The 22,511-nt window shown below is 35.9% G+C and overlaps 3 protein-coding genes across 3 annotated transcripts in view; all 3 read left to right on the top strand.

The window, feature by feature from the left end:
* The first annotated feature begins 4,901 nt into the window (after positions 1–4,901).
* Positions 4,902–5,816, top strand: LOC125497705 (uncharacterized). Its single transcript, XM_048645367.1, has one exon. The coding sequence runs from the start codon at positions 4,902–4,904 to the stop codon at positions 5,814–5,816; it is 915 nt and encodes a 304-aa protein (XP_048501324.1).
* A 6,946-nt stretch (positions 5,817–12,762) lies between these two features.
* The window catches only part of LOC104908215 (hypothetical protein), a 57,321-nt gene continuing 47,572 nt past the window's right edge, over positions 12,763–22,511 (top strand). Inside the window, exon 1 of the mRNA XM_057395165.1 lies at positions 12,763–12,778. The gene's annotated coding sequence lies outside the window, so the exon portion shown is untranslated. The remainder of the gene's footprint in view (positions 12,779–22,511) is intronic.
* Positions 17,061–19,322, top strand: LOC125498008 (uncharacterized). The gene is made up of 2 exons (XM_048645735.2): positions 17,061–18,530; positions 18,619–19,322. The coding sequence occupies exons 1-2, from the start codon at positions 18,441–18,443 to the stop codon at positions 18,979–18,981; spliced, it is 453 nt and encodes a 150-aa protein (XP_048501692.1). The 5' UTR covers positions 17,061–18,440; the 3' UTR covers positions 18,982–19,322.

Below are 22,511 nucleotides of genomic sequence, written 5' to 3'. Positions count from 1 at the left end.
TCCAAAGAACATCAATGTTTCCAACTTTTAATAATTGTTTTCGGTATTAAAGAGATTGTCCTGTACTCCTGTAGTAAGCTAATTGATTGCCTAAAATATGTTCAAATGATGCTGGGGTTTGGCCAACGTACTCTTTAAAAAATTTCCAGACGTGCTTTAAAAAAGGACTCATAATTCGGCATCCCGCATCCCTTGGTAGAAGAAATGGCGAACTACCGTTTTGGAGAAACGGTCTCACGTTAGTGTTAACGTGAGATCGATGATGTCATGCTGACATCACGCGCGTGCATCAAATCATTAGTAAAATTAGTTAAACGCTTGCACCTATTAGTTATAATAGTCTTAAAATGGTTCTGGGTGATTAAGGGTCTGTTCGGCAAAAGTAGCTGTTGATGTAGCTATTAGCTGTTGGAGTAGCTGCTAGTTGTTTGAGTAGCTGCTAGCTGTCGGCGAGTAGCTGTTAGCTTTTAGCTATGAAAGTAGTTGTTTAAAATAAAAGTGTTTGGTAAAAGTAGTTGTTGAGATTATAAAAGATAAAAAAAACATATGATTCAATTATAATAATATTTTCAATAGTATGATTTATTATTTTGGGTTTTTTCACCAGGTACTCCTGTGGTTTTTCAAAATTCATGGGGTACCCGTAATTTTTTTTTAATTCACCAGGTACACTTATTTTTTCAGTAAAATGCATGAAATTCCCTTAATGACTAACAATGTCAAGTTTTCGTTAGCCATTAGGGTTAATTAACTCTCTCAAGTTTCTGTTAGCCAGGGAAGGGGGATGTTGTTGGGGTGGGGGTGGGGGTGGGTTGGGGAAATCAAGGGGGGAGGAGGGCTGCTGCAGGGGGTGAGGGGGGGGGGAGGTGGTGGTGGTTGTGGGGTTAAGGTAGGGTTAGAGGTTAGGGTTTAGTTAGTTAATTAGGGTTAGAAGAGTTATTTAACCCTAATGACTAACGGAAATTTGAGACCGTTAGTCATTAAGGGTATTTCGTGCATTTTACTGAAATAATAAGGGTACCTGGTGCATTAAAAAGAATCAAGGGTACCCCATGAATTTTGAAAACCACAGGGGTACCTGGTGAAAAAACGTTAATTATTTTATGGTTAAATTAAATGTTAATATTATAAACACAATGCATTATTTAGTTTTACTATAATATCCTTACATTTATTAAGTATTGTTTTCCCTTATTACTTCTTAACTAGATCCATAATATTTGATTTTTTTTTAAATCAATAAAAATCATCTATTCCTTCCAAGTTCCAATAGAAATCACCTATACATGCCTACAACTATACTTGCCACTTATATCAATATTTAAAATTAATCGAGAGGTTCTCTCTCTAAAGTCACAAATAATTCTCTCTCTCTCTAAAAACTCCCACTCTAAGGCCTTGTTTGGTTGACAAAACAAATCATGGGAAGTGCAAATTCCTAGGAAGTAGAAGTATATGAAGTTATTTGGTTGGCAAAATCATGGGAATTTGCACTTCCTAGGAAGTTCTACTTCCCACACAATGGGGGAAGTTGCTTACCTAGTTCCCCTAGGTAAGTGCCACTTCCCATGGGAATTCCATCTTCCCATAGCCTACCAAACAATTTTGTTTACTTCTTAGGAAGTGAAATTTCATGGGAAGTGAAAAATCAAGGGAAGATCAACTTCCCAAGTGCAACCAAACGATACCTAAAAACTCCCACTTATTCCTATACTAATAAGTTAAAGATGAATACGTAAAACATCCTCATTGCTTCATCTATCTTCTTCACTCTGTATTCTCCTCGTCCAATCATCTATTCTGAAATTTATCTTAATCCTCATAGTTTAAAGTGTCAATTTGGGAGAGCATGATAGAAAGGAAAACCTAAATGGAACAATCACAATCAACCTCCAACTTTGTAGTATGGCACCGAAAACAAGGGCCTTTTATCAAAACTCCAATGGATCAGTTCAGTAATATTCCAATAGACATTTCCTTAGTAGTCGTGGGCAAGTTTCTCGATCGAAGGGAGTTTTCAGTTCGCCACATTCAGTCTTGGGTGGACTCATGGGTCACAAGAGGAAGAATAAAGGTAACAAAGGAAGGAAATCTTTTTTTCTTTCACTGTCGTGACATGCAAGATAGGTTTGACATTTTAGGTTTATATGATACTATGAACTTTAGAGGAGCGCTACTTGTTCTCAAACCATGGAAGCCATTAGATTCATTTAAATCCTTCAATTTCTCCGAATCAGCTATATGGATGCGACTGGAAGGAATTCCTCTGGTATTCAACTCGAAATCCATAGCTAATGAATTATTTTCCCGTATAGGGAAAGTTCTTCTTTTTGATGAGAATTCCGAACGTCCGGGAATAAAAAAATTCTTTCGAGACCTGGTTTGGCTCAAGATCAAAGCTCCTCTAGTACTAGGGATGTACATCGAAGTCCAAGAAAATAGAACGTTATGGGTGGATTTTCGATATGAAGGAATTTTTGTATTCTGTAAGCGTTGCGGGAAGATTGGGCATAAAAGTTCCTCATGTGACCAATCTTGGGAAAAAGCAAAAGAAAAAATTGAAGCAATAATAACAGGGGCGTGCAACCCGGAAGCTCCTATGATGTATGGTAATCCAAATGCATCTCTTTATACAAATAAGATCATAGGTCTGCCTCATACCCCTGAGTTCTTGACCACAGTGGTCAAGTTAAATGAACCTAGAAAACCTCCCGATCAAATCTCTTCAAGTAGCAGTTCAAGCAATGATGACGATGATGATGATCATAATCAGCCAAGAGATGAAGAGATGCCAAATGCATCCTCAGATCAAGGTTCTTACTCGGACGGATTCAACAATGGCCATAGCCCGCATTCCGGCCCGTCTAAGAGACCAAGGGATGAAGGCGTTCAAGGTAGGAACTTTGAAAAAGGTGGACCCAGCAATCAAGTTGGATATGGGCTTCAGCCGAGTAGCCCGAAATTCCGGTCCAAAGTGAGCAGGAGAAGCAAGGGCAAAAACGTCATTTCACTTTCTAAGCCTTCCTTCAAGAAAGCGAAGAAAAGGAGGATCTGGAAGAGGATTCCAGATGTGGGCGCCAGCATTGCATCATCAGCCTCAGGGTGTCAGGCGGCGGAAAAAGTAAATCCTGCAGGTTATTTCTATCCTTCTACCCACTTTCACAATTTAAAATCTCCATTAACCCATTTTCACACATCAAAACACTTTCCCGAAATAATCTCTCATCCGGATCCTACCTTACCACTAAAAAGTCCTTCAATAAATGGTATCTCCCTTCTCTTTCCACATCTGTACCTTTAACTAATCAGCTAATCCCACGTGATACAACAGTAGAGAATATGGAATCTAATAACTCCTATCCCCACTCATCCAACTCATTCACTCAACCACCAAATTTACCAATGTCTCCCCCTAACCAACAGCTATATGAAAGCATCCCCCCTTTTTTGGCACCTTCTGTCCCTTTTGAAGGGCATTTTGAAAATATACATCAGCAAGAAGATTCGGCTTTTATCATAAATGATGATATGCGTGCTTCATGGGAATATTTACTTGGTTCTGGCAGTATGTCGTCGTTCTTTAATCCGGATGATGCGCTAGCAATGGGGGGCCCACCATTCAACTCTTTTCCTTTAAATGATCAGCTAGACTGGTCTGAATTTCACAATTTGTTTCCAGAGGATATCAATACCCACTCCCCTCAGACTCCTCTCCAAATCCCAGGTTCACACTCATCCTTGCAAACTGGTTCATCAAGCTCATTTCACTCTGTGTTCCCGGGGGTCCCAGCCACGGAATTTGCTGAATTGAGAATTTTTCCGACCTGGTCGCAAGTTACTAATACCATGGCTCAGAATATTTATGAAGATTCAGCTCTGGATAAGCGCAAGATTGGGGAACTACAAGATGTAGTGTTTGCGGTCGCGGGGAAAACAGAGGAACTGGAAGAGGTTTTGAAAAAGAATCACGAAGAAAAGGTGAAAAAATTAAAGGTGAATGACTCATCAGAAGATCCAGAAAAAATCAAAGAGACGGGCCCAACGGATTTGTCTAATCCATCCTTAATGCCGAAGATAACACGGACAAGTGAAGGTCTCTTGGACCCGAGCCCATCAGAAGGTAAGTTTATCAAAGCTAAGATTCCTTTTCAATTTGAAGAAGCAAGAGAAGTCTCCTTATGTGATGGTGGTCCAAAGAAAGTAGCGGGCAGACCTCCAAGGCCCAAACATGTGATTGTTCAAGCATTAGTTTGTGAGAAAAAGAGAAAATTCGAGGAGTTCGAACCACTGCTGGATGAATTTATCAATGAAGTCACACTAGACCTGCACAAATGGATTTCAGAAAAAAGACAGGAAATTCTCAGAAAGTTTAAGAAGTTCAAATACAGGGCTTTTTTCGGGAATGAAGGCTTGGACACTGGGCCGAAACAGTCTCCAGAAGCACCATGAAAGTTCTTGCCTGGAATTGTAGGGGTCTAAGAACAGCGGACTCCCCTACGATTCCGTTTTTGGGATGGTTAGTCCGCAAATGCTTACCTCAAATCCTTTTCCTATCAGAAACTAAATCGGATAGTAGTATAATTAACAAACTAACTATGTACTTAGGCTTTCCTAATGTAGCCACCGTAGATAGTATAAATAATGCAGGTGGCCTAGCCTTATTTTGGAGTAACGATGTAAATTTAGACCTAAAAGTTAGCTCTACTAACTATTTTGCTTGTAACATCAACGATCTAGTTGATGAGGATGTATATATATGGAATCTTATTTTGTTGTATGGATCGCCTTACTTAGACAGTAGAGGGGAGGTTTGGGAGAGGATAGCTGAATATATAAGTCGAAACCCTCTCGATAGTGTTATCATGGGAGATTTCAATCAAATTGAATTCCTCAGTCAAAAGATGGGAGGTTCGGAGTACATCCCAGGCAAAGAGAATTTTTCGCAATGGAGGGATCAGCTCGGACTTTCTGAAGTTAATTTTCAAGGACAAAACTTCACCTGGTGTAATAATCGCTCAGAACCAGAACGTGTTTATGAAAGATTGGATAGGGCTTATGCTTCAGAAAATTGGTTGCATAGATACTCGGAAGCAAGGATATTGAATATGCCGATTCTTATCTCGGATCACAGCCCAATTCTTCTCATTTCTTCGCCAATTCATTCAAAAAAGAAGTCACCAATTAAGATGGAATCCTGGTGCTTTGATTTCAAGGAAGTGGAGACTTTAATTTCCAACCACTGGAAAGTTTCATATAGTGGCTCCCCGATGTACGAGGTAGCTCAGAAATGTCGAAGCGTTAGGTACAAGCTCTTTCAATGGTGCAAAAATTATAAAATCGAGAACAATATAAATTGGGAAGAATTTCTGTCTAAATGTGGCGAGATTCAAGCTAATTTGTCTAAGAGTGGTGGAGGAAACTTGGACGAAGAAATCAAAGAAGAGAGTATTCGCAAATTGGAAGTTCAATTAAAGTTCTGGCAACAACGAGCGAAGAGCAAATGGAAGGCATGGGAGGACACCAACTCCAAATGGTTCTTTCGAAAAGCAAAAAGACGTAAGCAGAAAAATGAGATTTTGGTAATAAAAAATTCAGCAGGGAAATGGGTTTCATCAAAGCAAGACATCCAGGGTGAATTTCTTGGTTACTTTGCAAATATTTTTCAAGGATCACAACACACTCAGGAATACTGGGAAGAGTTGGACGAGATTAGGCATCTGGTTCCGCAAATCGACATCATGCATAGGGAAGATCTTATCAAGCCAGTCACAAGAGGAAGAAGTCAGAAATGCAGTGTTCCAAATGGGAAGCCTTAAAGCCCCGGGGCCGGATGGCATTCCAGCCATTTTCTACCAGAAGCACTGGTCAATTGTCGGCGAGGACATTTGGAGAGCGGTATCCCACTTTTTTACCACTGGCTTTATTCTTCAAGAATGGAATCAGACAAATATTTGTTTAATCCCTAAAGTCGAGCGCCCGGAACAAGCGTGTCAATTCAGACCTATTAGCCTGTGCAACGTAATCTACAAAATCATCTCGAAGATCATCGCCAACCGGCTAAAACCAATCTTAAAGAGCATAGTGACCCCTTACCAGAACGCGTTCGTTCCAGGCAGGTTGATTTCAGATAACTGCCTCATTGCACATGAAGTTGTCAATTTAATCAAACAACGCAAAAAGGGTACGCATTACTTAGCCGCTCTTAAGATTGACATGTTTAAAGCATATGACAAAGTGGATTGGGACTTCCTATTTTGGCTATTGACGCAAATGGGTTTCCCGCCATTTTGTCGTCAATGGATTATGCAATGTGTCACCATTGTCTCCTATTCTATCCTTGTTAATGGTGAGCCTACTACAAGATTCAAACCAACGTGCGGATTAAGGCAGGGTGACCCTCTTTCCTCTTACCTGTTCATTTTGATAATGGATATTTTGTCTAGATTGTTAATAGATGGAGTTAGCAATGGTTCATTTCAAGGAATCAAGCTTTCTCGATCTAGTCCGGTTTTGTCTCACCTCTTTTTCGCAGATGATTCTCTAATTTTCTTCAGAGCCACCCCCGAAGCTTGCGCAGGCGTGAAAGATATTCTTGCTCGGTTTAGCAGATTGTCGGGGGAAGTAATCAATTACAACAAGTCCCATATCATGTTTAGTCCAAACACACCCCTCAGGTTTAAGAGATTCATGAGAAGTATTGTCGGCACCCCCTCTGAAGAGTCCTTAGGGAAATACTTAGGATGTAATATTGAAGTGGATGGTAGAAGCTCTAGGAAATTTCAACCATTAGTAGAGAAAGTAGAAAAGAAGGTTTCCAGCTGGCATCATATCACCTTGTCACATGCGGGAAGAGTCATATACATTAATAGCATCCTCTCCATGCTAAGTCTGAACATTCTCAGTGTGTTCCTCATTCCAAAGACCACGGCCGATAAGATAAATGCGATTTTTGCTAGATTCCTCTGGGCCAACCCCAACTCCCCATCGCCAATATACTGGAAGAGCAGAAGAATCATTGAACTGCCGAAAGGAGGAGGAGGGTTAGGGATAAGGAATGTCCACCTATTCAATAAAGCACTGCTAACGAAGCAAGCAATCAGAATCCATAATTCAAGTCAGTCTCTGATCTCACAGGTCCTCTTAGCCAAATACAAAGCGTCTCCATTAGATATTGTTTTACAGAATAAAAAATTAGGCAGAGTATCTTGGGGATTAAGAGGTCTCTGTAGGGCAGTTCAGGATTGTCGAGCGGGTTTCACAAGTCAAATTGGTGATGGATCAAACACAAACATCGAAGATGATAAATGGCTTAGGGAAGTCCCAGTCATAGTGAAATCTGGGATTAATCTAGCTCACATGGGAATTCGAAAGGTAAAGGATCTTCTGATCACACAACAAAAAACATGGAACTCTTCGCTAATTTGGAAATGTTTCAACTCTGACACTGCCATGAAGATATTAGCCACTCATATACCGGCAGAAGACCTGCATGACAGATTTGTTTGGAGCGAATCAAAATCGGGTGTCCCCAAGGTCAAGGATATTTACGCTTTCTATCTGACCGACAAAGGAGAATTGAATATCACACAGGAAAACAGACAATTCTGGAACAAACTTTGGGCTTCCGACCTCATACCCAAATGGAAGTTCTTTACATGGAGGCTACTGAATAAGGCTCTGGCTACTAACTCCAACCTTTTAAAAAGAAACGTTCCTATACAAGAGACGTGCTTTCTATGTAAGCAATATAAAGAGAATGAGAGTCATTTGTTCAGAGATTGTAATATATCAATGTGTGTATGGGCAAGCTCGCTCTTGGGAATCAGAATATGCCCCATGCCTGTCATATCTGTTGAAGAATGGATTAAGAACATTCTCAAGCTATTCTGGAAGGAGGATGGCGTCAAGTCAACACGGGTAACAGAGTTCATAGTAACCCTATGGGCTATATGGATTCATAGAAATAACGTCGTCTTCAGGAGTGAAGAGGTGAATCCGGTAGCCATTATGAACACAAGAGTAGCTCTTCTCAAAGAGATTAACGAGAGTAGCAGGCTCCGGGATAGAAACAAACCTCTCTCTCACACCGATAGTTCAAGCTTGGATAGACGTTTCGACTCTCAGCTTATTTCTTCTTGTGATGATTGTATAGTTAAGGTTGATGGAGCGTGGAAGAGGCATAAGCAAAAGCATCCACGAGCGGGAATCGGATGGTCAGCCCTCATGGATAATATCAAGGTTTTTGAAGGAAATGATGCGGTAATTTCTTTGTCTCCCCTTCAAACGGAAGCTCATGCAGTTCTCCGCGGGTTACGTGAAGCATACACTCATGGTGTTAACCGAGTTCACATCTACTCAGATAACAGAGTTCTCGTTCAAGCCCTTCACAAACGTCAGTACCCTTTCGAAGTTGCATCTATAGCACATGATATACAGACTTTGCGTAGTAAATTTTTGCATTGCAATATCCATTATGTAGGTAGGGATGTAGTGGCTCCTGCTCATGCATTAGCTACTGCAGCCAGATTAGGTAGACTCATATAACTTCAATATGTTTGTACTTGTTGTCAAAAAAAAAAAAAAAAAAAAAAAACTATACTTGCCACTTGGAGCTCTCTAGAAAGTAGAGATGCCCTTGTATTTCATCTCACATTTATATGAGATACAATATTCTCTTTCCTTCGTATAGTACAACTGAGTTTTTTTTTTAATTAGGAAATTAAGTCAGCCCAAAGGCTAACCCCTACAAGGCTACTAGCTTGTAGGAAACACCAACATATTGGCTGGTAGAGCATGCATAGCATGCAAAGTAATACCCCAACATGATGCTGGGGGTAAGGATCGAACCCCTGACCTCAGGGGCCAAGAGAGAGCGCTCTACCCAATTGAGCTAACCCCTATTCTTGTACAACTAAGACAATGAGTAAAGATATAACTCTCTTAATTTTCTTTCTCCTCTAAGTTCAGATATGGGCTTCCGATTTTTTGTTTATCTTTCCTTCGTTTTACTCTGAAACACTTCAAATCCTTTTCTTCGTTTTTTTTGTTCTCTGCTTCTTCTTTTTTCATTCTATTTCCTCCAAACATCTTCTTTTGGGGTTCATCTTTCTCGGCATCATGCTTTTCCTTCAATAAGATTCGAAGATGATGGTATTTTTGGGATGGATTTTCAGGGAATTAAAGAGAAGAAGCAAGTAGCATCACAGGTTTTCTTGAAGAAATTTGACTATATTTTGACAATTTTTTATATGATATATTGGCTAATCACTTAATCCCAAATTAATTCATAAGAAGTGGGAATTATTAAGATACTATTCAAGGTTTGAGAAGAAAGTTGCAACAACCATGGAGGTAGAAGATGCGCCAAGAGTCTTCTCTGATTTTTGGTATCTTTTTCTCTGAAAAAAATAAACATAAAATTTGGAACGCTCCAACCCAGACTTGGAATATCATATCTGCAAACTATAGCATGCCAAACATATAATTAGTGTTTTGACTCAGTCAAAACAAGAAAAGCTAGTTGAAAAGCTATCGCCGAACAGGCCCAGTCGGAAAAGCTATCGCCGAAATTTCAGCGCTGAAGTATATATTAGTTAGACGCTGAAATATATTTGTTAAGCGCTGAAGTATATTAGTTAATAAAAACTATATTATAATGCATTTTTTCGGTCATAATTTCACTATCATTCATAAATAATTCTCTCTTTCTTAAATAACTAACACACTAATTGCTAATTATCTCTTTCTTGAATAACTATCGCATTTTTGCATTAGTTATGCCAACTTGAAATAACCGATGCAAAAACAATGTTTAATAATGCATATAATGAATAAAAACTAATTACCTTAAAATCATAACTATTGACCGTCTGTACTACCAACTCTCAAAGTATAATTGTTAACCAAATATCAAAACTATAACCATAAAATCACGCATCATTGTTACTCATGAAATTAATAAATAATTATTCATATTTTATAATTATAATCTTTCAGTTATTTACTAGACTAAAACTATTAGCCATAAAACCGGAACTAAAAACCAAAAAGTCATAACTAATGTAAAAAACAATAATAACTAAATACCCAAATATCATAACTACTTATCAAAAAACTATAATAACTAATAGCCAGAATCACAATTATCAACCATATAAAACCATAATTATTAACCACAATTAATAAATAATAACCTAAAAATCATAACTATATATCCGAATTTCATAACTATTAAGCAAAAGCTAACTAAGAATCTAAAACCCATAACTAATTAAGAGCCAAAAATATGTAACTAATTATCAAAATTCTAGCTTTTCCCCACAAACTCAACATTCTCTATATCTAATTCTTAATCTAATACAACAAACAAAAATCATTTGAACAAGACTATTAAGAATTTCAAAAGACAATATACATATCTATCCTAGTAGCCCACAAATCGCTCGAAAGCAGCTTCTATTTCAAAGTCCTAATCCTCTTCTTCCTCTTTTGTGGCTTTGGAAGTTCAACCTCCCTCCCCAATTTCTTAGCCTCACAAAACCCACGAATCCAATCAGCTCCAGGAACCTCCTTTAACGGAGGCTTTAAACACTTCGAATGAAACCCACCAAGGCATTCCTTGATCATCACCACCCTTCCACCTCGAAAACACACTTTACATTCCTCCACCTCAGGATCATCCTCATTCGAACTCGCATTATCTCTCCTTTTCACATAAACATCATCCTCCACTGCAAATTCACCCCCATCATACATTGCTTTCTTATAATAAATCCTCTTTCTCGGCATATTTCGAAACAAAAAATCAAAAACAGTAAGCGAATCAAGTACACACCTAGCCGGATTCCAGGATTAAGAGATCCTCTATCCGCCATGAAAACTAAACAAAGAAGAGGAGAAAAAAAGTGAAGCTTCGATCCGAAGCCACAAGTGCGATTGAAATTGAAGCACAAAGAAGACGATGAACAATGTTGGTAGGTTGAGGAGAGAGAAAGTCAGAGGGTTTATCACCTCGGCGTCGCCGCGTCGTGCCTCCATCTCTTCGGCCTAGTTCACTGTTAAACTTGGACAGTCTCACATTAGTGTTAATATGAGTCTGTCTTTTATAAGCCTTTCTTTTGATTTCAGGAGATATATATTAAAATCGATTGTTAGCTCTTGTCCTTTTTTTTTTGACGGGACTCTACTCTTGTCCTTGTGGGTTCTTTAAACACCAATAAAGTAAATATATATTCACTTAAAGAAAATATTAAACTTACTTTGGAGAGTTACGAATAAAAATTAAAAGTAGAATGTATTATTATACGGATCAACATGTGATTTTGTTATACAATAATTTTAAATTAATATTGTTTTAGAAATGCATATGGTGTTTACATTAGAAGTACAAGTACATGGTTCTGATGTCTAGGAATAACAAACGGTATTAAAAATTTAGAGGTGATCAACATAGGCAAGACTCGAAAATGGTTTGGTTTTGGGGAGGATTTTTTGGCCTGTGTCGGGCTTGCCTCGATTTTTCCCCCAAAAAATCGAGACATGGGCGACATGAATACGAAAAATTAGGTTGATTTTGGCCCGATCCGAAATGATCCGAAAAGCACGCATTGCCCTGCTCAACCCATGACCCCTTTCAAAAAAAATAATAATAAGAATAAAAGGTTTTTATTGCTTTTTTTTTTTTGAATTTCCACTTCTTTGTAACTCATAGAATCATTTTGTTTTTGTGTGAACATATAGACATATAGTCCCGAGAGATACATAAATTACTGGTAGGCACTAAAGTGTAATCATGAAAGTTCACAAAAGCAATTAGGAGCAGTTTAGCTAGGAAGAGGAAAGAAAATATCAGTCTTGATAATTGTGGGGCAACCAGAATATTATGCTTTCCCATTTTTTTGACTGCCATTTCATATACTTTAACTGCCCCTATGGCTAGATCCGTCGAAGTTGGCCTATTGAATATTGAAAAGCAAGCCTTCAACTTCAGATTTATCCGTTCCAAATAAAGGTCAAATACTACAAATTGAAAACTTAATTATGCTATGAACACTAAGTAATATTTAAGGGTAGTGAACTACACCCTATATGCTCAATATATTATCATTGAAACTTCATTGAAATTTATAATTTATCGGCTCTTTATGTTGTTTGTTTAAAGATTTAGACCTTATTCTTTTGAGCTAAATTGAACTGAGCTAAAATGAAGTGAATGATATTTAAATAAACTGAAAAATCGAAAAACTAAATATATAAAAATAATAGTTATACATAAGTAATAGTAATTTAACATAATAATAATAACAACAACAAGTCAACAACAACAATAACAACAACAATGATTGTAAGGGTTTTGTTTTAAAATGCAAGTGAACGGTTTCGTAGTGTATACGGTTTGAACTCAGGGAGATGAAAAATTAAACACTAGTTGATTTTAGACTATGGAATAGATATACTATTCGAAATCAAGATGAGTTTTAAGTAACTAAAAGCTAAACTAATAACAAAAAAATGACCAACAATAATATCTACGATAATTAAAAAATTAAGATTGAACTTTATCACTAATATAAATAGCTGAAAACATATATATTATTCACATTTCAGCTATTCAATTTTAGGTGAGATTAACATTCTTTCATGACTCAGCCACAAAGCACAGTTGCGAACCAAAATCAAAGCTTTAGTCATTCCTCAATACCTAAAGCTTCCTTTCGTGATACAAAAGACCTAACTAACATGTATGTCTCCTATTTTCATGACTTACACACAAAATTAGAATAAATATCAAACAAATCCAAATCTTAGTTTTCATCTATTTTCATGGGCGAATTCAAATCAATGACAAGATTATCTAAATCAAGACCCAACTTTCATTAATGAACTCAATTAATGAAATAATAATTTAGCAACAAATATATCCTAATTTTAATTCCAACTTTCATTGACAACATAAAATTAGGACTAAATCAAGATGCAAAATTGATTACAAAAGCAATCTTATCAAACTTTAAGATATAATTCAATAAAATAGAACTTAAAAGAAATTCATATGATCAATCTATATTAGGGATTAACTCAATCTTAGGTAAAAAGACTACTCACTAATCATAGCAATAAAAACAACAAGATTAATTCAAAACATGATTGAAATAGACAAAGACAAGGAAAAGACTAAAACTTGATTAATCTCTATTATATAAGGAAAGATGGGAGCTATGGTTTCCCCGAATGAAGAGACTATTTTACCCCCCTTCCCTTTCTAAAATACAAATTCACTTATAGATAAAAGGGGACTTCAAACAAAAATACTGGAAATAAAATTATAACAATCACTCACAAGTCAAATAAAATCATAGAATTGCATAATTTACATTATACAAATCACTAAAATGAGGAAACTTTATAAAACTAAAAAATTCACTTACAAACTACAACCAATACACTACGCCGTCAAAACATACTAACAAAAATATTCACAAAAATTTGACTTGAAATCAAAGTGGCGACTTTCTTCGCATTCTATGAAGTAGTGTACTTAATTCAAAAATCAACTAAAAAATTATAATATTAGAAATCATAAATAAATTCAATAAAATTTCTATTTTGTTCATAGAATTTGACTTTGTAAGTAAAAAAAAAAAAAAAAAGATTGTTGAGAGATTTAAGTGATAGAGACTTAACCAATCAAATTTTGCAACTAAAAACAATTATACTTCGTATGTCTAATGTTCAAATTTTGACTCTTATGTCGAAAAAAAACCAATTTTTGTCTCGAAAAAATAAAACACGCATCGCGTGCAAAAAATGCTAGTAGTGCTTTAATGAGAGATAATCCAGAATTTTGAACAAACACACAAGCTTAAATCTCTGAAATCCAAAGAAAACTAAACTAGGGCTAAAACTAACAATAACGTAATAAAGTCTGAAAACTAAAGAAAACATTCCGAAGTACTTATAACTTTTTGAAAATTAAATAGAAAAAAAGAATAAATTAGCATCAGTAAAATTTCCAGCTCGAGTCCACCAAGAGCCGCGATATCCACCGCTTGTCGCGACCAGAGCCGCGATTCGCGGTTGTGACTGTGAGTCGCGATCTGGTTTCGTCATTGCACCACGAGTTGTTATGAGCTTCCGTCGTGGCTTGCGTACACTCTTTTTCCTCCTTGAACTTCTCAAATATGACAGTATCGGGTTCCTTGGATCTCGTGCGAGGCCGGTAGGATTCAATCTTCGCTCCAAAGCACGCCAACTCCAGCCAAGTTTCCCGTGAACTTCCAAAAAGGCCTAAAATCCTTGTTTTTTTCACATATACCCAATTCTCCCCAAATTTCACAATCTAGGAACAAATCCATTAAAACTGACACCAACTACGTCGATTTTCATCTTAAAATGCGCCAAATAAGATGTGAAATATGGAGTTAACATTGATCATGATAATATTAACATAATAATTATAATAGTAATAATAATAATTTTCATACCAATAATTAATATAGTTTAATTGACATTAATAATAATAATAATAATTATAATAATATTAATAATTAATTAATTTATAACAACAACAACAATAACAATAATGATAATAATAATAATAATAATAATAATAATAATAATAATAATTGTTATTATTATATAAGTTGCTTTGAAAATTTATCTTTTACCTTTTGATAATGAAAAAGTGGCTACTTTTGATAATTAATTAGCTGCTACTTTTGATAGATTTTTGATTAAATTCCCTTATCTACCGAAAATACACTCTCTTACTGTCATATACCAAAAGGTTGAGTTTTCAAAACGGGTTACGGAACTAGATTATGGACCTACTTATCAAATGCGCACATATGCATAAACCAGACAAATCGACCTAATATATTTATTAAACCCTTTCTTATATACTAATATATTTTTCAGAAATAAACTAAATCAAACAGATCAAAGAACTAATCTTATATAGTTAAGAATGATATTTCAAGTCAAGCTAATATTTAAAAGTAGCATAGCGGTCAAACGGATTATCGTATCGGGTTTCTGTTAGAAAGTTCAACTCTAACCCAACTTGCTTAATGATCGAGCCTGTTTAACCCGCATACTTAAACAGGTTGACAACTGAAACCCAAGCCATGGCCTCTAATTTCGTATCGGACTTGGGTTGAGTTAGCATGTTGGGTTAATTTTTACCACCTCTAATTGAAATCTACCTTTTGATTACATAAGATGTTGTTGTATTTGCCATAGAGTAAACCACAACAATTAATTGAGTTCCGAATTGATACTTTGTGTATTTTTTTTGTTCTTTTGCATGTTTGTCAATGCACTTATTTGACCTTAAATATCTTTCATTAACATATTAATCGAAACTATAACAATTGAATATTAATAAAGTACTCATTGAGATGAATCAAACAAAACCTCACATGACAATATTTTTCCTTACGTAATGAGAAAATTTTAGAAGATTTTTTCTTATTGTCAATAGGAGTTCATTTATCTAAATCAGGGTGTATCATGTGCACGGTACACCCGATACTAAATCATGCTCATTTGTAACTGTCCTTTTTACTATATTTTTCTCATTTGTATGATTTCAAATGAGCGATGATTAAAAAATTAGCCTTGGATGTACAATGTTCACAGTATATCCGAGTGTATGATAAAATTTATATTGTCAATAGTATCAAAATTTCAAGTAGTAAGAAGCCAAGAACAAAAAAAATTCAAAGGGACTAGTATATAAAATTAATCTTAAAAGTTTAAAATAATGGTTGGAGGCTAAAGATTGAACTATTGGTTTTATATTTTATCACAATAAAACACTTTTAAACCCTCATAAAAGAAAAAAAAAAAAGAAGTCCCCTCATACATAGATTAAGTAGTGGGAAGTTATTGGAGGAGCTAATCTTTCTACCAACTACAAGTTGTTCCTTATAGCTAGTTTCTTCTATGAACAAATTAGGCAACTTATGTTGAATTTATTAATGTGATTACCTAAGACACTTTGCAAATTCTTATCCTAATTCCTCATTTCAGGGCTTTGCTAATCTTTCTACCAAGTTAAATTTATTAATGTCATCACCTAAAAGACACCTCAAATTCAGTTTCTTACAGTAAAGTTAAGAAAAACAAAGGTAGAGTAAAAGGAAAAGGGGTAGCGATAAAGAGAGTTTTGTAGTGTGGGTCTAATTTTAGAGAAAAGTAATCCAAAGTGATCAGCTTACACTGCAAACGAGGATGTTCTAATCCATGATCTTCTCATCATTCTTCCAAGATCAAAAGTTTGTTGCTGCCTGCAAAAATAACAAATGGTAGGCTGCCCGCTGTTTCCGACAATTATTGTTCTAATCAATGCTAATTTCTCACAAATCATCAAGTAAGACAGCTAATTATTAAAGTACTCCAAACAGTGAGGTAGGGTATGGCTATGTTTAGTTCACCTGAAATTTTCTAATCATTTACCTGATCTAATTTGAATTTATTTTTTCTGATCTAATTTGATCTGAACTTATTTTTCTGATTTGATTTACAAGATCTTATCTTTTATAAAATATATTATTACTATTATATTATTACTTTGTAATTCATTATTATGCAATACATGATAAAATCTTATTTATAGTATTACTATTGTTATCATTTTATTTCTATCACAACTTTTACAGAACTTTTATTAATAATAATAATAATTATTATTATCATTATTATAATAACAACAACAATAAATTATAATCATAATAATAATAATTATTACTAAAAATAATTCGATAATCCAAGTCATGAATTTATAAAAGCACTTCTAAAATGTTTCACACTTGAGAAATCGGTAGACTCAACTCATTTTTTTCCATATAGAATAAAATAAGATATACAAACAACTATGAAACTTTACCTAAGTACTACTATTAATTTCTCTTTTACGCTACACACCATGCAACCTCCCCTAGCCCCCTCATTTGCTCTGTGAACATTGATGTTTTTAGATTTTTTTAAAAAATTCTTTCAGCAAAAATTCTCTCTCCATTATTTTCAGTTTTTTTTAAAAAAAATAAATCAAAAGCTCATGTTTTTCTCTGTGAACATAGAGTTTCCTTGAGCAGAGTGTTGTCCTTGACAAACTTTTTTAAATTTCAAAAATTGACTTCTCTTTTTGTATAATATCAATGGATGGTGGTTTCCCATGTATTGACTTGTTTGTTGGTTGGAGGACAAGCATAAATTCTACTATCAAATTTAGTTATTGCCAGAATTTTCCTTTGCATCAAAATTGGTATAAAAGCCAACTAGCTTATGGAAAACTGATCTCATCCCTTCCTCAACCCTCCTGAGATCCATTCGAAATTAGGGTGCATATAAAGGTTTTCCTCCTTTTCTGATGACGAGTCTCAAAATATATTGCTTGGAACATTTTCGATCTTCCTTCATCTGTGAGGTTAGTAGTACTCTAACTTCTAGTTTATTATTTTTTGGATGATTGAGTAATGCTCGTAGAATAGATTATTGAATCTGTAGGTAAAACATTGATATTTGTGTTTGTTGTTTTGGAAATAAATTTTTGATGTTGAATCTGTAGTTTTTTCATCATCCCTGTGTGTGCATTTCACCTTCCAATTGCTGAACTATGTGATTGAGTAATGCTCGTATGCCATCTTTTTTTTTTCTTGTGTTACATCTCCCTTTTTATATTGGGTTGTGCTACAAATTAAGCAATTGGAATATGCCAATAAATGGTTGTAGAATATGCCCAGTGCTGATTGTTCAGTTGTGAAATTAGTATTATTTTGTGGATGGCAAAATAAATTACTTTGGTGTTGGTTTTTTTATATTAATTGTTCTGGAATAAAACACTTTTTCTCTTGAACTATTATATTACTTGTTTGGATCTTGAATAATTTCTCTGTCTTTCTTAAGTGTTTCATACCGACAATTTAATTTTCATTTGTATTAAAATCATGACGTACAATCGTTATACTATTTGGCTCGATGTTCATAGAAGATGTTAATTAAAAGATAATGTTGGGCCTGATTTTTGTTATTTAATTTGCATAGAGGTGCTAATTTTTATTATTTGCTAATCTAGTAATGTTGGGGCGGTACCATTTTTTCGTCAAAAATTAAATCTGCAGTTTTTGTAGTTTAGTTTGCTTTTTTAATTTCTTGCACTTTTTTGTGGGTTATTTGACAAAACTATGAAAGAATGTATAAACAAATATTTAAAGTTTGTATTATAATAGTTGTAATGGCCGAAAGGGTGACATGGTCCAACGATATTACCGAAATATTTTTGGATATATGCATTGAGTTCAAAGTGGGTGTGTTCTCCAAGGTGAACAAGGGTAAAATAGTGGTTAATCTAAACATGAAAAGTGGGAAGAATTTCAATGCGAAACAACTAAGAAATCATTGGATGATTCACGCAAAAAAAATTTAAGATTTGGAATGAAATGGAACTCAAATGGACTGGACTTGGATTTGTTCCTATTACTGGTTGCCCACAAGTTGAACAAGATGACAGATGCAAAGTGTTTGTAACGGTATGACATTATAAGTTATTGTTTGTGTCATAAAATTCACTTTGTTTTGGCATTATTGATAAAAGTATTCAACCTTTTTTTATTGCAGAAACATAAGGGGATACCTGCGAGATTCATTAAAAGGCCTTTACCCCATTTAGACTTATTACGAAAACTTTTTTTAGGGTCATTTGCTACTAGCAAGTGGAGTTTTTCTCTAGCATTGGAGGAGGGGCAACTTAGTGGAGATAATAATGAAGGCTCGGGTGATAGTGATGACCATGATGGGAGCATGGATGTAAACAATGACAATTGCGAAAATGATGCACAGAGTGTATCCCCTCCTAGAAGTACCTCAAAGGGTAAACGTAAGAGTCATGGATGCAATAGTGCAGGCAAAAAAAGTAAAACGATTAGCATTGATTCTTGTTTAGAGTTGCTAAGAATGTCTATCCAAACTGGTTCCATGTAGATGGTTGGAAATAAATATGAAAAAGTCTCAGACGCTCTATATAAAATTGAAGGAGTTGTTGAATAAGGTGAAGGGTTTATATACCAGTATATGCAGTTCTTGCATCAAGGAGATAATGCTGCATTTTCTTGGGACTTCGCTCCAATGAGTGGAAACTCATGTTCTTGAGAACGGCATTTGCATGTCCTTCTAATGAAGCTTATATCCCTCATCCTTATGATAAATCTACTTGAAGTGTCGAGTTTAACCTTATTTTGCGTTTGGATTTTTAATGAGTTATCTCTACTATCTAGTATTATGACGTATTATGCTAGTATTAATTTAGGTACTATAGAGCTACTATTTTGTATGACCTTTAATTAAGTTTAAGTAGCTTGATATGATGTTATTGCATATGTTAAATTTTATTATGGAACTTTTAAGCTTTATTTGCCAATATTATGACCTTTATATTTCAATTACTTGTTTGTTGTAATTTCTTAAGTCTTTACACTATTATGAGTTGTTCAATTATGATGCAATTTTGTAGCATGCGCTATGATTCGGATTTGTGTCACAATCATTGCATTAGAGGAGTTGAAGAGATTACTCACACCAATTGAAAGATTACCTTTAAGGATAGGTGGAGAAGGTGGTAGTGAATATACACATAGATTGTTGCATGCTCATCCCGATCTATTTAAAGAGCAATTAGGATTAGATAGAAACATAGTTTAATTTTACAACTGGTTATCTGTTTATCGAGAAAAGAATTATTATCAAGTCGTAGATTCATCGAAGTGGTGGAGCAGATAGGAATTTTTCTATATATTATGGCTAAAGGAAGTTCCTATCGTGATGTTGCTGATCGATTTCAACATTCAATTGCAACAACTGGTTTCTATTTCAAACAAGTATTACCTAGACTAAGCATCTCCATGATATCACATCTCCACTACATCAAAGAAAAGACATTGAAGTTAGCACCAACTCCAATATAAAGACATCAAAGTATACACCGACTTTGATTCTCAACAATACCTTCAATTCATTGTAACATCCTTACACAAACCTATGCACCCTTCTAACTTGAAGGCCGGTTCATCTTAGAGACACCATAACCAAATGAATAATTCTCCTTCTTCAACCAAGAGTAATCCATTTCCTCTCCAAATAATGAAGCACGTTGAGGTATAATCCAACCCCAACAAACAATAATCACCTAAGCCAAACAAGCTTCTCGTTGCTCTAGAAACAAACTCACATTGCTCCCACTTGAACAAAAATACTTTGCTCCACTTAGGATTTCCGGCACAACATGCTTGTGTGCCACCCTTCACCTTGTGCGCTTACCAGTCAATTTGCCACTGGGATACCGCTTTACCACGATTCTCATCCCTTGGCCCACTATCGATATATTTCTGACCAAACGACACCTTACATGAAGTTTCCACCCGAATTTCGAACCCCTTTCTTGTGCCCCCATGGTGTAAAGTGTTCCATTTTATATCCCGTGAGCTATGACCATATCTCCCTTGACAAGCTTGCAAGAACCACCACCAAACATAACCTTGTGACTCGACTTGGCAAGTTGAGTCACCGATATCAAGCTTTTCTTCAACCTTGGGATGAATTGGATATCCTTCAACTCCAACAAGCCACCATAACTGAGTTTCACACTCACATCACCTTTCCCCATGACTTCCACTACCTTGCCATCCGTAAGATAGATTTTTCAAGCTTCCCGGATCTGAAATTCCGAAAGAACTCCTTGCATGGTGTGAAATGGTGAGAAGAACCCGAATCCAAGACCCACGATCTTGTGCATCCAACCAACTCTTTGGATCACCCATGCTTACCACCAAAGCATCGGAAATGTATTCCGAAGTCAAGTTTGTTGATGCATCTTCCTGTTTATCACTATCTTGAACCTTCTTCTTCCCTTTCACATTCCCTCTCTTTGGAAAGTCTCTTTTCAAGTGCCCTTCATCACCACACCCCCAACACACCACATGAGCTCCTCCATTTGATTTGACATTCCCTCTTGACTTTGATCTTCCATGACTTGCATTTCCTCTTTGTTGATACCTTCTCTCCCTACTTTCACTACTATAAGCACCACCCAATTATTCACCGCACTCTTTCTTCAGAATGCTCTCACTCAAAATACAGTCTCTCACATCATCATACTTCAACTTCTCTTTATTGGAGGAGTTGATAATGACGATCACTATAGTTTCCCATGACAAGGGCAAAGAAAAATCAATGCCTTCACTTCATCCTCAAATTTAATATCAACCAAAGACAATTGACCTAAAATCGAATTAATCTCATTTATGTGTTCGACGGTCGAACTACCATCAACCATCTCCATGTAAAAAAACACGACGCATCAATTATACTTTGTTAATAGCCGATGATTTCTCATACATACTAACAAAATTTCCATCAAACTCGCCGTTGTTTTCGCATCCATGACATTGAAAGCCACACTCCGGACTAATATCAATCTCACCACACCAAGGGCTTATCGATCTAACACTTTTCATTCATCTTCCTTCATACCACTTGGCCTTTTACCTTCAAGTGGTAGGAAGAGATTCTTTTTTGGTACAAATAATCCTCTATTTGCATCTTCCAAAAGCCAAAATCTTTCCTGTCAAACCTCTCAAGTATCACCTTTCCATCCTCCATTGTTGAAAAATAACCCAAGTTCAAAAATTACAACTTTATATCCACAAAGTAAAAAACTTTGAACTCAAATCAGCAAATAATTAGTTTGCACACAAATCTAATTCAAATTTCCCCAAGTTAAAACCTTAACTCTTGATACCAATTGTTGAGAATTAGATTAAGCAAAATCATTGATTACTTGTAATTAATACTAAGCAATGATTAATGGAAAGTGTGAAACTAAGCATAAATAGGAAAGCAATGGAAAACACATCGAATAACATGGGAAAGTCCCAGCACCGGGAGAAAAAAACCACCAAGCACGCACCTTTGATTAATGGCAACAACGAACGGATGAACAATACAAGCATTATTAAGGATGAGTTTAATGCTATTTTCTCTCACCTCTTTACTAAACTCTAGGTTGATCTCTCTTTGTATGGATGATAACCTAAAACGTAAAAGAAGGGGTTTATATACTTCAGGGGAGTTAAAACAATCCAAGGATGTAGACCTCAAACCCGATAAAAACACGACAGATCTGAGCTACCCAGACAAGCATGACAAATTGCCCGCCCGGGCCCAAGCATAGCCCACCAGAGGGACAAAAACCAACTTCCTGCCTCATGACCCTGAATTTATGCACGCCCGAGGAAGAGACCAAGCCCGCCCGGACCACACACCAACCCACCAGGGTGCTAAAGCTTCCACACAATCTTCCCAAGACTGCCTCGAGGACCAGTTTCAGCAATAACGAGCAGCTTCGCTCGAGCGGCTCACTGCCCGCCCGGGCTCCCTGTCTGCCCACCCAGCTGCTGGGGGATGGGCCTCCTTGCTCGCGTCTTGAGTTGTCTTCGTGGGCTTAAGCTTATGCTGCT

This window comes from Beta vulgaris, chromosome 5 (genome assembly GCF_026745355.1).
Source record: "Beta vulgaris subsp. vulgaris cultivar EL10 chromosome 5, EL10.2, whole genome shotgun sequence".
In the NCBI taxonomy this organism is placed as follows: domain Eukaryota; kingdom Viridiplantae; phylum Streptophyta; class Magnoliopsida; order Caryophyllales; family Amaranthaceae; genus Beta; species Beta vulgaris.
Note: the sequence above shows the minus strand (reverse complement) of the source record. Positions and strands in the feature narration are given on the sequence as shown.

Bases quoted from the DNA above. Each gene is read 5' to 3' on its own strand.
- LOC125497705 (XM_048645367.1), top strand. From the start codon at position 4,902: ATGGGAGGTTCGGAGTACATCCCAGGCAAAGAGAATTTTTCGCAATGG.
- LOC125498008 (XM_048645735.2), top strand. From the start codon at position 18,441: ATGGAACTCAAATGGACTGGACTTGGATTTGTTCCTATTACTGGTTGC. The intron at 18,531-18,618 runs GTATGACATTAT...TTTTTATTGCAG, and splicing joins GATGCAAAGTGTTTGTAACG to AAACATAAGGGGATACCTGC.